This window comes from Hippichthys cyanospilos, chromosome 6, assembly GCF_059441005.1.
Source record: "Hippichthys cyanospilos isolate Australia breed blue-spotted pipefish chromosome 6, RoL_Hcya_1.0, whole genome shotgun sequence".
In the NCBI taxonomy this organism is placed as follows: domain Eukaryota; kingdom Metazoa; phylum Chordata; class Actinopteri; order Syngnathiformes; family Syngnathidae; genus Hippichthys; species Hippichthys cyanospilos.
The window spans coordinates 13942216-13955987 of NC_142374.1; the positions used below are offsets into that span (position 1 = coordinate 13942216).

Sequence of the window (13772 nt, forward strand, 5' to 3'; positions counted from 1 at the left end):
TGTTGTATAGATTTACCTCCTGGGGTCATGAACTTCCACGGAGAACTTCTTCTCTCGGAAGTAGAGGTTCTCCAGCTGACGCCATTGGAACACCTGAGGTTTGAGAAGGCAAAAAATGGTCCGACAATGAATCCACAAAGCTTTGAAGTAATCCTTTTCTCCGGAAGCACCGTAATAAAGAGCAAAAAAACCTCAGTGCGCTTGGTTGTCACGTGTTATATTATATTGCCCAAAGATATAGTCCTCAACATGTGTGCTGCTACATCTTCCTCGACTTGCTTTCCCATGTGTAGGCGTGTGTGAGTGAAAGTGTGTAAAGTTTCCTCTTCTCCTGTAACTTGACTTGGAGGGAGGGAGGTGGGGAGGTGGATTTCAGGCTTCTGACTCCTCCTCCATCCCACAGGGACTATGCTTCCTGCCCTGTGGTCGGAGAGGAGAGTGTGTGTGTGTGCGTGTGCGTGTGTGAGTAAAAGGGTCCAGGGGAGGAGTGATGAAGCGTTCTGTGACCACCTCTCTTTCTCCTTCCTCTCTACAATTGAAGTGCCCTTGCTTTGTTTGAACAGAACTCAGTGCACACATAAACACACACACAGTGAGTCTGTTTCTCGTTAGGCGGGATTTGGGGGGGGGTGAGTTACCCGACTCGAGCAAATGCACACCCAACAAAATATATCAGAAATTTTAAAAAGGTAAACAAACTATAAGACCTAGTGCAGCGAGGATGGGGCAGGAAAAGAGTGGAGACCAAGTCGGTCCAGGAATTTTAACAGTCTGGGAAAACAATGGACAAACGGATGGAACGTGAGGAAATGGAGAGACCACTGAGAGATGAAATACATAAACATAACTTCATGTATGTATGCTGTATATATCAAGTGGATGTCTTGAATAGCAATTGAAAATGGTATTCCATACACCCTTATAACATTAACAGTACTATATTGCCATTATATTGCTGCTAACCACTGCGGAGTGGAAAAGTATCCAACCTCTCTACCCTAAGCGTTGTGTCGAGGTGAGTCTCACTATATCTAGTTGGAACCTCTCGGCCTCACACACCAGCTCAGGCTCCTTCCCTGTCCGAGAGGTGACATTCCATGTCCCAAGAACTAGCTTCTCTAGCCAGAGGACAATTTAGTCTTAAATGAACATGTTTTTCCAATGTTGGAGGAAGCTGGAGTAAACAAACAAACTCAGCAAAAAGATGGCGCATATGCACACACTATTATGAGGAGAATATACTAGCCACTAATCCAGCATGACATTTATTTTACACTTCCTTTATTTCCTTTGTGTAACTATTTGTGATGCTGTATTGTGCATCATTTTGTGAGAAATGATGTATACCGTATTTCTACATGAACAAGTCGAGTTCTATTTCCCCTCACATTCAACCCCCATTTTAGGGGGTTAACTGATACCCGCTTAACTCAAAATCAGACCAATTTTCTCCACACGTGTTTGAATAACATTGATTCGAATGCGAAGTAAGTAATATGTCATTTACGAGGCTTAAAACGATTAAATGCACCTCTAATTCAAAATAGTATGCATTTGTTTTAGCGCGTTTGCACTTTCAAATGCACTTTCGTCAGGCACCGCCTCAATGCCTTTTTGTTGTCAACAACGAGGCTGCGTTTTCGGCGAACTTTATGAAAAGACGGCCTGATTTGTTCGTTCAAGACAAAAATGTGGGAGCAGTGGCACGCGTAGATTTCAGCAGGTGGAGGGAGAAACACAGCGAGAAGCAACCGATCCACGTTCTGCTCTTGCCACGGTCGTGATATGTGTAACCACTAAAGTCAGGGTAGCCTTATACATACAATTTGATAAAACTCACCCAAATTAAAGTTAAAAAAGGGGGTGGGGGGGTCGACTTGCACGAGGTTGACTTGTACTTTGTACTTTTTAGCAAAAACACTGTGATCAATTTGGTCATGATACACAGGACATGAAAAACTGTTAATTGTTCACAGCATTTCATCTCAAATCTTGGAGAAGGAAAGCATGCATTCTTATCAGACTTCTTGCTCAATGGAGCATGAAGTGCTAATGTAGCATAGTGCTAAATATAGGAGGTGGGTGCAGATAGTGAGGGACTGTATGTGTTGGCCAGAATAATGGTGATAAGAGACATTTATAATGGTGTTCAGACACGACATGTTTGCACATTCATGCTGACATATGCCTTCTTTTTAGAGAAAAGAAAAAAAGGGTAAAAAGTCTGCCAAAGCCAGGGTAGCGCAAAGCCTGGGAGTCATGCACATGTATGCTATAAATCCTAAATCCGAGACATGAAAATACACACATCACTGCACAAACATTTACACGCAGATGCCGAGCTGGTGGATATTCTTTAACAATCGGGCGCTCATATCCTGCGAATGTCATAATAAAGGTCAGATCTGATAGAGAAAAAAGGCCTTTCTTTGGTGTGCTGCAGAAGAATGGTTTTTAAATAGCCTTGGCTGGGGTATTATCCTTTTCTACAGCTGGACCGCAATGCTACGTCCATGTGGGTGGGGTTCTGGTGTATCCAGCCGTCGTCAAGGCAAAGCCCATACACTCTTTCCTGTTGTTTGCATGGGACCGTGCCAGTTTGGAGGGATGACATATCTGGAAAAACTAATGGGAAACGGCTGGATGTCTGGATGCGTTTCTGTGCTCCGGCGAGTGGGTGGGTACGCTCAAAAATGAAATCATATGATATGCTCAAAGTCGGCCACAGACCTGTCTGTCTAATGATGTAGTACAACCTCCCAGGCTGTGAGCTTTAGGTGCATATGTGGTTTGCGGTGAGCTGAGGTACTTTCACATCCCCAAATAACAACAGGGTCTTATAAAGTAACCATAATAACTAGCATAAAAGCGCGAGCAGCCAATTACACAGCACACTCACAGATTATCATTTCACAGTATATGTTTTAACTGTGAGGAAAAAAAGATAATAAAGTCACTCCCAAAATAGCTCACAATTAAGTGTTGTGCGTTAACTGAACAGAAACACCCTTTTAGTGGAAAGTAAGCAGTGATAGCATGACAGTGATTACTGGAGCTGCTATGCTTGACTGAAAATGTGTTCTTCCTGTTTTAGTGAGGTGTATGTATTCCAGCTAATGATACACTGTTTTCGCCAATGAAAACTGTGTTTAATTAAACGGAATTAGGTCTGAGATATTCCATAAGTGCAATCATTACATTGTATTGTTAACTAAAAGCATGTCGCAACAATACATTGTTTCTGTTTGTATAAAACGTGAAATAAAATAAAAAGACTTTCCCTCATTGGTCAAGTAGTGACTACAATTTTCAGTAGTTTTTTTTTCCAATAGTAAGTTTTAACAGCAGAAACAGTGGTGGCTTGATATACTAAATAAAAAAGAGCCATCTTTTTATAACACAATTTTTACACTTAAACAACAGGTTATAATGTTTAGATGTTCTTAAAAATGTTGCTTGTAAAGTTAAAAATTGTGTTATATGATCACAGACTGATCATTGAACAATCTATTTAATTTTTATATATCTCTAATGGAAGGTAACAGTTGTGGTGATTAAGTGGCTGTTGCTATAATGATTTTGCACTATCATCCTCAAATGTATAGGGTTTCTTTCACTCCATGTACTCCATAATATGCTCAGAATGTAAGTCTATTCATTCATTAGTGGTTCATTATTACTGCCCAAGCTCTATGTTTTTGTTTTATTGCCCACTTTATTCTTTGCTTGATTGTGGAATGTAGTCTCCTCGGGCAAGTGAACAGAATACGAATTTCATTGTGTAGTATTACTAGGCATATGACAATAAAACTCTTGAATCTCGATTTATAAGTCAGTAGGTATAAGACAGTTTTATATGGTTGATGCAAAACTATTTTTGCTGCTTCCTTTTGACAGTTTACAAAGAAAAACACTACAACCTGCAATCACACTTTCTGTCCAGTAGTAAACAATATGGAGAAAGCAAAAAACAATTTAATGTGTTCATTACTATATATATTCTTTTACAACTAATATGACTCCCAAAGCTAGTTTAGCACGAACACGGAACTTAATCAGTAATCATCACTTAGCTTGATGATTCTTGTTACTCAAACACACATACAAATTATTTGTGAAAACAGGAAAGCTTAGGCTGACGGGATGTGTTTTTCAGGATGGCAAGTACATAGCTCAGTTCATTTCCTGTGAGTGTGTGCAAATTTGTCAGCGTGTTCGGTTGGTTATGTTCGTCAGAGTGTGTCAGTGGCCATTCAGCGTTCAGTGTTAAACCCATTAACACTGTGATGAGAGCAAAAACCCCAGCGAGCAAGGCCTTAAACATGGGGGGAAGAGGTGAGCAATAAGGCTTTTACATACAAAACTGCATGACAGAACTGGGTGGAGAGAAAGCAAGAGCAAGAGAGCCCAGGCAGCTAAACATCTCCAGACAGTATAATCTGCGAAGGACTGTTACTCCTCTTCTCTAACACAATGAGCTGACTCACTGAAAGGGGAAAATGAGTCGTGGCCATTTAGTCACACCGGAAAACTGTGAGACATTAAAGAGGTAGTCAAGTTGAGAACTCTTGCCGTTTTTATCAATCTCAATGAGCAGCCATTTCGCCAACTTGCTATTGAATGAAAATGCCAATGCAGGACCTACAGTGTCATCTTGCTAAAGCTTTGAGACAGACATTTTTGTCAAACAATTTTTTGGTTGACAAAGATTTTTTTTTCTCACCCCTGCACGAGGCAATACAGTAAATACATTATGTATTACAATTTAAAACATACACAGATGCAAGTTAAACACTAGTGGCATAGCAGTTCAAGCGTGGGTTGAATGGTCAATGAATATAATGGGATTTATTCTGAATGCAGATAACAAATAATTAATTAAAAATAATGTTGACACTGATTTTATAGTGTAACTGCTGTATAGCCTATAGTGTCACAGTTGCATGATGCATGCGTGCCTTTAAGGGGTGGGGCAGTGTGAAACATGCCTGTAGCTGGATTCAGTCGGGTAGATTGGGTATTTCAGACCTGTTCAATAAACTCGTCTCTCGACCACGGAAAACGAATTTGATCCCAGTGGACCTGGAAGCGTCTTGCATGGCAGCAGCCTCCATTGGTGTGTGAACGGTTGAATGTAAAGCACTGAGCGAAATAGTATGCAGAAAGTGCTATCACTGCTCTCCATTTACCATTTTGACTGTCCTTGCCCACATGCTAGGGCATTACAGTATCTTAACTCATTCATTGCCAATCATGCCTATAGATGTCAAAGATACTTTTTCACAGCGCTACACTGACAGCTATAGGAAGTTAAAAATCCATTGTATTTGGGCTGGCAGTGAAAGAGACGTAAGTAATTTTTTTCACTTCTATTGTTTGGCTGTGTGTTTGCAACTTGCTTGAATTGGAGCACTCATTAGTCAAGGTGCCATTGGATCATCTCACCTTTCTGGGCTTGACTTTGTCCTGATGGTCATACTGAAATATGCCTTTATAGCTGAGTCCAAGCCACCATGGGATTCCCTGCTTATCCTGTGACAAAACCACAATCAAAACATCACTTGAGAGTGTGTGTGTGTACAGTTTGCCAACAAGAGAAATAAGAATCAAAAGCCCAGATCGCCTCAAGCGCCATTATGACTCCAAACTGCTTAAAGGTTCAGAGTGAAAAACAACACATGTGGTGAAAAGAGGGTAGTGGGAAAAAGAAAAGAAGCCAGGGTAGTAAAACTGTACCTTTACGGCATAGTAATGTACTCCATATGTGGGCAGGGACTCCACAATGCTCATGTAGCTGTGAGGACGAGGAAACGACAACTCATGTGAGATTTGTAGCCAAACAGGCTAATCGCGCTAAAGTGGTGCTAACACTTACTTTACGATAGCTTGTCCCCTCGACTGGCCACTGAGCTTCTTGTAGTGCTCGATGACCCGCTCCTCACTGAGAAAGGAGAAGAAAAGCGTTGAAAAAAAGAATCGAGAGAAAATACAGGCGAAGCGATTTGATTCTCACCAGTAGGCCAGGGAAGGGTGCTCCTTTAAAGCCTGGGTGGGCAGAGCAGGGAGTTTCTTTAAGTCAGACCTGGTTGCGTCGTTACTAGAAGGGGAGACAGACCGCAAGGCATGGTCAAGACATCTTTTTTGCTTCATAAAGCTTTGAAGTGACACAGATGAACTGTAGCGAGAGGACTGTATTATGTTACTCTAGAAGGACATTAAATCAAGTGAGAAGACATTAAAGAGTGACAGCGGATGCTCTGTGCAGCAGACCCAGAGGAAAGAGTCAAGTAACAGGAAGACAGAGAGCAATAAAGAATGATATTAAAGAGATATTAAAAAGCAAAAAGATGGAGGAGGGAAAGACAGAAAACGACACTCAGCCTAACAGACTTGGCTATGGACGGAGTTTTCAGACCGCCGTTGGCAGAAGGTCGCAAAAATCTCGCTATAATCCCAAAGTCTGTCTGCCAAGCCCGGAGAGGATTGGGGAAACCCCTGGGAACATGACTGTCTCGGAGCCGAGGGCCAGGGAGAGCTCCCAGCCATAGTCTGCCTGATTCTTTGACATGTGAGCGCATTTATTTTGGACCGCAAAGGTTATCTTTTACACTCTGGGATCATACAGCTTCAAGTCATTTCTAAAGATCAATTTTCCTGCTTTTACAACTGCGTTAAATTACATATTTATGATCAAGGAAAAGAAACCGCTTAGATTTTATGATATTTCTCCATTTAACCACTAAACTCTTCGGCCAGATTGCTACTGTACTTGTTGTCTCTCTGAATCTCTGAACTCACTAAATATTAAAAAATAAAGAAATAAGCAATCTGATTCGAACTAACTTACTTGTACTATACACAGCACACTGTATAGTGTAGTGAACAAACATCACAACATCACCCTAAAATCAATCATTCATTTACCATGCTACAAAAATAAACAAACTGGTTACATTGGCTTTCCAAATCTTTAATTGCCAATGGAGATGCAAAAGCATTTTTTTTAAATAAAGTGACTGAAACGGAAGCTTTTATTCAGATACAGCACGTGACAAAAATAGCCACAAAGTGTAATTTTTTTAGGTTTAGATGGCGAGATTTGCTTCTGTATCCAAGAACCATTCTCCTATCTTTTTGAGCTTTAACAGTGTTTCAAGGATTGCACTTGAAGTGGGTGAACTGTATTGAAGGCTGAGAGACAGCTGGGTAGAGTTACTGGGAAATGTTGCATATGGATTTTTCAGGGGGCAGGGGCGTGCAAAGCTTATAGGGTGAACAGTATGTGAGTACAAGAATGGGGGAGGGAAAGAGAGAAGTAGGCAGGAATGTCACCGGAGTTTGTTACATTCCAACTCGAGCATGCAGGATGCTTGACTGGAGGAAATGAGGTCAGACGTGGAGGCTGCTGCAGTGTGTCAATGTAGCTGAGGTAAAGTGATGAAGGATGACACACACAGGGCAATGTCACACACAAGAACTTGCGAAGAATCACATGTGGAGGGAGGAAGTCAATGCCTCATGGGTATGACTAACATTGTTCGCAAACTGTATGCTTTACAGCAAAAGTAAATGTTATTTTCCTTTAGTGGACATTTCTTTTTTCAGATCAAATTCTAATCAAGAGGAAACTTTTTGACAACATGTTGGGAGTGTGTCCGTGGATCATTAGTAAGGTTGTATAGGCTCACTGTTTCCACCCTCTTTCATTGCACATATCACACACACCATTAGGATACGTATTACTATATTTTATGTCTTTAGTACAAACAAAGTAGATCCACACGGCATGAATAAATGTGTGTCTTTTTCTGCTCCAGAAGACATTCTCTAAATGCAACAAAAGCATTAACTACAATCTAAATATACTACATTAAAGATTTTTGTTATGGCACATTTTCTTTCCAAATATATGTTCTCTGCATCCCCACTAGTCTAAACATTTGTGTGAATTAAGCATCAAAACCCACACGTTTTTCTTTCTATTGTTGGCCATTTTGCCACATGCTGTGGACTGAAAATGATATCAAAGTTTCTCAAGGCTCAGGTAATGGCCAATCTCAGCTCACCTGTTTTCTGACTTTGGTAATGTGACGTTTGCAAGCTGAGCTGTGATTGGTTGTTACCTCTGCTTGAGCAACTTTGATGTCATTTTCACTCGACGGCAAGTGGTTAACTGGCCGCATACTTTAGTTGGTTGTTGGCCAGTTGAGCAATGTTAAAAAAAGTACCCCTCATCCAAATCAATGGTGAAATCAGCCTAAGGCAACTTAATGAGATGTTTTATATATTGGTGTTTACTAATTGTTGCTGCCTGATGTTGGCCCGTGTGAATTTATTTATGCACAACTTAAGTATCTGCATGTGATTTGTTTTGTTAGTACAGTATAAATGCAGACACACTTAACCATAGATGCAAGTAAGCCTCATTAACATGCTAATGGTCATGTTGATATAGCAAGTGCTTATTGTGGTTTACGTAGTGTCAAACAAGCTTAATGAAATAAAATTGAAGTGCAGTGAGAAAACAGAAACAAGAGCAGTAAGAGTTCTTACCTGGTGAAATCACTTTTAGCCTCCTGTAAAATGATGAGAGGGATCGTGAGTGTGAAACAATTAAGCATGCGTCATAAAACTTGAATTGTTATTGGCTGCAATCACAGTGAAATGTGACATCGCGGCCTTTCAAGGCTTTTAGAAGCTTTGGTAACTGGAGTGTCCTGGCTTATGGCTTTTGCATTATGCTGTGACATTAACTTTGTGTTACAAATGTGATGTGAGAGATGCAACTTGCAAAGTATTATTTTTGGCCACTTAAGTCCCTATCCTCACCTTCTAATGTACAATCTGTGATATTAGGTGGGTACGGCTTTAAAAGGCCGGGAATGGTCTGGTGAATAACGCTGATGTCAGTAAATGACAGTTAGGTACTGTTGGCCAGCAGTTAACTAGCTTACCTGGCAAACTGCATGTTGAGTTAATCGTTGTGAGTTGTGGCATTTGAGAGCTTGTGACTCAAAGTGCTTTGTTATTTTTGCCACTTTCCAGCAGATATTTCTGACCGCTTGTAGGAACATCACAATTTGTTTTAAATTGTGATTGAAATGTGTAACATAGATGTTACTTGTCCTGTAGACATGCTGTCGTCATATGCATTGTATGTCATTTTCTTTTTAAGTGACTTAAAGTTGAATATTCTTGTTCTCTTACAAACTTTTGTCTGGTCTTGCTCCTATACAATCTCGCACCAATCTTTTTCTATACACTGGCAGTGCAAATGCAATAACTATGTGTGCGCGCGTGTGTGTGTGTGTGTGTGTGGGGGGGGGGGGGGGGGGGGGGGTGTCCTGGGAAGCTTCAACAAACGATTGTGCTTCAAATTGTTTTTTTTATCAATTGAAGTTGTTCAAATCAATTTTTGCGCCCCTAAAGAGAATGCGACACTTTACTATGAACACAAACATAAACACATGCGCGCACACACACACACACACAAGCAAACTTGAAATGGCACGACTATGTGAACCAAAAGCGTCACCCAGCTGCTGGGTTCCATTAGAAGTGGCTGTGGGCAGCCAGGAATGTCGATGGCCGCCAACAAAGACAGTGGAGGCTTTTTAGGATTTCAACTTGGAAGCATCATTACAACATCTCTGACAGACCGACAAGCTCATTACATAATGCCACTTTGATCCCCGTCAATTAGCATCAAACGCCTGTGGCCACACTGTGGAAAGGGGACCGTTTCCTACGATCAGATTAAGTGCGTCATTTGAGGAAAATGGAGCGGGGAGGTGGGGTAGACACTTTATCTTACTTGGAGAATATAGGAAGCCAGTTCAAAGACTACATCGCTGTCCACTTCAATGAGCTCCTACGAGAGAAGAGACACACATGAAGGACATGATAGAAACAAGACACGTTGCCAAAGTGGGGCGTGGACCCACTGAAATGTCTCTAATGTTCATGCCATGCCCAAAGACTGCCTGGTAATTCTTTTCATCTGCCTTCAAACTGCTGCCATCTCTCATTTCATGACCTCTTCATGTGGATGGGGCTGGGAGATTAGGAGGAGGGGATTTGGGAGGCTACCAAGCTTAATGACTATTCATAACATATTTTTGATTGCATATTTGGATTTTAAAACGTTACTTACATCTTTAGAAACAATATACACGAAAAACAAAATTGGGAAATAAAGGATAGCTTGTCTGTTTATATTATCCAATGTATATAAAGGGTGAAGGGTGGTGGTGGATGTGAATACTGGGTCAAGTATGCAAGGAATGCACTCTTTCCAATCCACCTCTTAATTGGCACGGTGAGATCAGACAGCCGCGTTGAAACACGAGACAGACTGTGCGCGTACCACCCACTGCGTTCCCCCCCTTCAAACACAGATGTGTCATTTTGTAATGCACACCAAACACACTGTTTTCTTTCTGTGCTTCACAGATAGACATGTACCTGCTTTTTATTAGCCTGAAAAGCAGATATCAATGACCGTGAGAATAAAAACAGCTGCTTGCGTCTGATCCATTCGGATCTGCAATCCATTTTTCTTGATTTATGGTAGGCTGCCATAATTTTGAGTAATTGTTGCCCCCTTCTGGAAACTTCAGGTAAAATCTAGACATGAATACCAGTGCAGTTTTTTTTTTTTTTTTAATACTATAGGCCTGCATTAATTACTTCGCAATTCAGTTCAATTATATTTGACTTTTGATTTACCAAAGGTACGACTTGTATCTTTGGAGTGCAATACATTTTATTTAAAGGATTTAACAGCATGATTTAATTATATTTTTTTCTTTTCAATATTAAGCACAGTGTTAATGTTAAAATGGTTAATATTAAGATGATTTACAACAATATCAACTGTCTCATTTTTGATGAATGCAAAGGCAGACGCCATTGCTGTATTTTTATGTCTGTCCTGAGGATAGAACTTGCACAGCTAAGTATCTTTTTAGGTAGTATTTAATGTGAAAGGTTTGAGAACAACATAATAGTGGAAGCAGCTAAATGATAATTTTTTTTTTGCCCAAAGTCATTCAGTTGAGAAGCATAATATTTGGCACGATTATATTGTGTAACTCCAATAGAAAAAAAGGGCTAGTTATGAAAAAAAAAATACAATGTTGGTGCCTTCTGTTTCTTAAGATGTCCATCAGCCCATCCAAACATATGTCAGTAATGGCAATACGACAAAGAAAGCCCCACATTTATCTCAATAATACAGTAATTGCTGTTTGCCTACTGTACAAAAAGGCGTTGACATTTTTTTACAGCAAACGCAATACATCAAATATGGAAGATGGCAGCCATACTGGAATATCAGATCGTTAGCACTTTTTTTTTAATCAAAATTGACCATGCAATTTCCTCTAATGTTCCTGCTTGTATTATCAAATACATGTTGAATCAGTTTATCTGCTCAACTAACAACTATAAGCAGATGGCCGTAAATGGTTCAAATCATTCATCAGCTCAGCTGCGACCAGATCATGTTTTGGTTAACATCACACGATCCGCTGTTGAATTTCTCTTTGGGATAATGATTGTGCAATGAACAAAAGATGCATATAATATATTATTGAAAGGTATTAAATGAAAGTGGGTTTACCTTGTAGATGATAGACTTGGCATTGAGGAAAAACAGCTCAATGGTGGCATTGTCTTTCAAGTATGATATACTCTCTATGTAGAACCTGAACATGAAGAAATCAAAGACAATGTTATTTCCCACAAAGAAGACGCATGCTTTTTAAGTATTCCTTTAAAGAAAATTTTTCGCAGATGTGTATTAACATTTTTTGTCATCTTTGTTATGCACATCATTTGTCAGGAGAGATTTGTACCACAAAAAGAAGAATGCACAATGCACTGATGGACAGTTTACATTATGTTGAATCTTGTAGAGTTTCCATTGTTCCGTCCCTTCTCTAATATCTAATTGGGGTCACTGACATCCAAGCATATCCAAGCAGTACTCAGACTGTAAAGATTCATTACTTACAGCCCTTGAACTACTGAAGATTTCATTAAACAGCAAGTGTACAGTACTGTACATAACGGTGCAGATGCGAGGTGTAACAACAAAATTGACCACGAGGAGGCACTAAAGCCTGCTTCATCGTTACAGTCACATCCATAAACCACGTCCGCTGTCTCACCATATTGCCTTGTAAACACGCACACTGCACTGAAAGTGCACATGATGCACTTTGTCACACATTGCCTACATCTTGTAGTAATTCCACAGGACACGCACAAGAGTAATAAAATACACAACACACGCACACACAGTGCGGGTAAAGCACGGTAACCTACTTCTGGCAGAATACTTGTGAGGTAGGGAAGTAACATAATAACGCCTTCTAATTGTAGCTCATGAATGCATGCATGTGGAGCTTTAGGGAAGCTACGATGGCGTCCTACGAAGCTAATCATTGTCAGTGCCTACGTTAAAAGATTCTTAACATTAATTATACAGTATTGCTACCATCAGCGGTCTGCGTCCTGGTTTGGCACCTGGTGAACTAATCAATTTACTTCTCAATACCACCACTATCACATCACAGTCACTGAGAACTGTAGAAACTTATAGAAAAAACACAATGTAACAACTGGTACATTTTTGTAATTGATGTATCCAAATTGCAACAGCTATATTTGTGTCAGTAATATGTTTTGCTTTGACGAACCAATTGACGGATGGAAAACTGCTAGCATCATTGAGGACCAGGAGTCTGGTCCGATGCGGCTGAATTGGAAAATCTGACTGGTTAATCAAAGAGAGCAAATGTAAATCCATAAAGTTTGGAGAAAAAAAGTGGCATGCATCGTTGAAGGGCTTCTGGTATGGAGCCTATTGGCACAGTACACCACAATAACTTTTTTATTCCCCCTTGCGCTTGTATTGAGAACCTCCCATTACCATATTTTTGGACTATATGGCACACAATACTTTTTTTTCTTTTAAACAACACCTTACGCATGGATGTCAAATTGAAGTTGAACTAAGATTGACTGATAAGTTGTACTGGTTTGTTTCCTTTAATGTGCCATAATGCACCTTATATACCATTGAGCCTTACAGTCTGAAACGTATGTGTAACTCAATTATTTCCCGCTCCCTTGCAACATACCAGACTACAGAACTCCATATTCTTTATTTTACTGCCATCTCAGGGTATTTGCACAAATCCTCATTACGTTGTGAGTACAATAATTCAAAATTGTTGCGTGACATTTTTGTTTGGTGTTGTACAGTGAGATGTATCTCATGCAAAATATCTGTCTTGACTCTATAAAGGCTGGAAAAACAGTAATATACGCTATATATAGTGAACGTGGGAGATCGTAAGAAGATCAGTGATGAAAAGCCCCTATTGCTTTACAAAGTGAATGCACGACCAGTGCAATCAATAACTGTGTTTGAACGTTTAATTAAAGCAATACCCTTGATGAAAGAAGCGCACGGGAGAGCCTGACATTTATTGTGCATAACTCAAAACACCATTCAAACAAAACCATCTGTATTCGGTATGTTATGCCAATTAAAACAATATGCTTGTGCTGGAAATGAATTCAATGTTGACATTTGGGTTGATTGTTGCTCTATCAGTCTTGTATTTGCCTGTCCATGCGTGCCTCTATGTGTGCATGGAAGGTATTGAGGCTGGTGATTGAACTGAACAATGGCCGAGAATGAACGACTGAAACCTTTAACTGGGGTCTTAGTTCAGCAGTTACATCCCCCATTCCACTAC

General features: G+C 40.1%; 1 protein-coding gene across 8 annotated transcripts in view; it reads right to left on the bottom strand.

Annotated features, from left to right (window-relative positions):
- frmd4a (FERM domain containing 4A) overlaps positions 1-13772 on the bottom strand; it is a 133760-nt gene that overhangs the window by 20114 nt on the left and 99874 nt on the right. For all 8 annotated transcript variants that reach the window (XM_088416701.1, XM_088416702.1, XM_088416699.1 and 5 more), the window contains exons 5-12: positions 11624-11708; positions 9815-9871; positions 8554-8576; positions 6014-6097; positions 5876-5941; positions 5737-5794; positions 5446-5532; positions 17-93 (exon numbers count right to left, since the gene is read on the bottom strand). In XM_088416701.1, coding sequence (XP_088272827.1) covers positions 17-93; positions 5446-5532; positions 5737-5794; positions 5876-5941; positions 6014-6097; positions 8554-8576; positions 9815-9871; positions 11624-11708 — 537 coding nt within the window. The remainder of the gene's footprint in view (positions 1-16; positions 94-5445; positions 5533-5736; positions 5795-5875; positions 5942-6013; positions 6098-8553; positions 8577-9814; positions 9872-11623; positions 11709-13772) is intronic.